Source organism: Fomitopsis serialis, assembly GCF_022376445.1.
Source record: "Fomitopsis serialis strain Sig1Antser10 chromosome Unknown B0H18scaffold_155, whole genome shotgun sequence".
NCBI classification, from domain to species: domain Eukaryota; kingdom Fungi; phylum Basidiomycota; class Agaricomycetes; order Polyporales; family Fomitopsidaceae; genus Fomitopsis; species Fomitopsis serialis.
This window is the reverse complement of record NW_025955115.1, coordinates 92,513-94,734: the sequence shown is the minus strand read 5'-3', so window position 1 is coordinate 94,734 and position 2,222 is coordinate 92,513. Positions and strand designations below refer to the sequence as shown.

At 56.8% G+C, this 2,222-nt stretch overlaps 1 protein-coding gene across 1 annotated transcript; it reads left to right on the top strand.

Moving 5' to 3' along the window:
* Positions 1–220: 220 nt before the first annotated feature.
* Positions 221–1,573, top strand: B0H18DRAFT_959753 (uncharacterized protein; the record flags this gene model as incomplete). The annotated part of the gene is made up of 10 exons (XM_048042855.1): positions 221–405; positions 464–529; positions 579–702; positions 756–767; positions 837–841; positions 894–989; positions 1,040–1,125; positions 1,179–1,285; positions 1,330–1,383; positions 1,412–1,573. 10 exons carry the CDS (start codon positions 221–223, stop codon positions 1,571–1,573), a joined length of 897 nt encoding a protein of 298 aa, XP_047886654.1.
* Between the last annotated feature and the right edge of the window lie 649 nt (positions 1,574–2,222).

Sequence of the window (2,222 nt, the reverse complement as noted above, 5' to 3'; positions counted from 1 at the left end):
ATGTAGGCCTTTGTGGCACTGAAAACGGACTATGACGGGCCAGCCGAACTGCCCGAACCCGACCGAACCCCGAGGCTTAAGCGCTGACCGAACCTGTGCCCGAACTTGGCCGAACCCGGTGGCCAAGCCACATCAAACACGTGTTCGGCCGTGCCCACAACATATAAGGGGGCCGTGACGGGTTCAGCGCCCCATCTCTTCCTTTCCTTCCGCCATCACCATGTCCTCTCAAGGGTCTCCCTCCCCCCCGGTCCCCCACACCCCTTCCACTCCCACCTCTGTTCCAGCCTCCCACCCCGCCTCTCGATCTGCCTCGGAACAGGACTCCGAACCGCGCGAACCTAGTGTGGGCAACCAGCGCGTCCCGCTCAACTTCGCTAACACGAAGGAGTTCAGTGAGATGTGGTGCGTCCTTGTAGCCACATATTGTTCTAACCCCACATGACTAACGTACTGGGTTCAGTGAGCCCTGGTTGAAGGAGGAGCAGTACCTCATGTTTGAGGGCACTGAGTACCATCCTGGGGACGTGTAAGTACCTTCTCATCTATGACTGTTCGTCGTGTTGATGTGAGTGCAGTATCCTGTGGCACCCTACTGGTGTGACAGGCGAGCTCGAAAGGAAGGAGTGCTGGGTAGGTATCCTTGTCGGCTGGATGTTCCCAGACGACGCATTCGCACGCGACGTGCCTGAGGACGAGTGGGTAAGTGCAACACTCTCAATTTGGTCTGCTACCGCTCATCATGCGTATCACAGGATGAGGAAGGTGTGAGTACCACGGGCATCTTGTCGACTTCCATAGCCACTGACATGCCCTGCAGCGCATTCCTGACATAGCCGCGGTGAGTTCCCCTCGGTGCAAGCAGATATCGCTGACATAGATCATAATAATAGGTCATCGTTCTTTGGGCCTATACAAAGAAGGACCTCAGCAGGTCGGCGAGACATGCCCGTGAGGTGCCGGGGCAAGTTGAAAGGCTGGGGTCCTGAGTAAGTTCCGTGCACCAAACAGTGAAGAGACTGATGACCTGGTGTCGCAGATGGGACCCATACATCAAGGGGATGAACAGCACCACTCGCGTGTTCGGCGCTCGCTACGAGTGCATGAAGCCCTTTGGGCTCATCGGTGAGTCTTCAGTGTCTCACTGTCATGGTCTGCATCTGAAAGGGATGCCACAGACTACGTCACCAAGAGGGAGGCATACGACTTTGGCATCGTCTGGGACGGCCTCATAGTCGAGCACGGTGGCCCCCCGGACGGCACCCCCAGCGCCAAGTTCAAGAACGTAAGTGTTGTTTTCTCTTTGTGATTCACTCCCTCACATGCCAGCCCATACAGCAGGGGTACGAGGAGCAGTGGTTCTTCCGCCTCCCCAAGAAACTTGTGGGATGGGCTGCCGACCCTCAAAGAGGTTGCCGCGATGCCTTTTGTCGAGCGCGTCGAGCAGCGTGTCGAGGACGGCGTCTACACGCTCACTCACCACCCTGGCGAGAAGTATCCCAGCTTTGAGGTTGTCCGCCACGCCCCCTTCAAGCGGGATCTGCGCAACCGTGGTGTGCGCAAGAGCGTCTGAGCCTGAGGAGGAGGGTGGCCTGATTTCATTTCATTTGTTTTTGTAATATCAGTGTGATCTTGCGTGGAATGCATTCTAATGGCTGTCTGACTGTGTGAGATGCGAGGCGAACATGTGTGAAGTACATTGGAGCACTACCCTGTCTATGGGAACGCGGCCGAACCTGCTGAACAGGCCGAACTCGCCGAACCTGCCGAACTCACCGAACCTGCCGAACTCACCGAACCTGCTGAAGGATGACCCCAAACTCAACCAAGCCTCTGTATTCTATGTTACATGCACTCTACAATGAAGTCCAGGCCAGGAATCACTGCCTCATCATGTCTGCAGTGTGTCCGCACACATGCCACCGCAGGCAGGATGCTAACAATATTCCATCAGTGAGCTCGCACACGCGCACAACAAACTCACATTGTCTTCATGTGCGGCTTATTCTTGGGAGCTGGTGGCCTAGGGAGTGTGAAGCGCTGCTGCACTTCAAACACATGCGGCGGCACTGCAGACAGCACACGTCCAACCTGAACAGGGGGGTGCTCACGGCACCATTGCTCCCACGACTCAGCCCGTGTCTGCCTCCCTTTTTGCAGCCGCTTCTCATTCCGCCAGTGCCAGTCCCGCTTGACACGCTTGGGCTTCGGGCTGCAGCCAG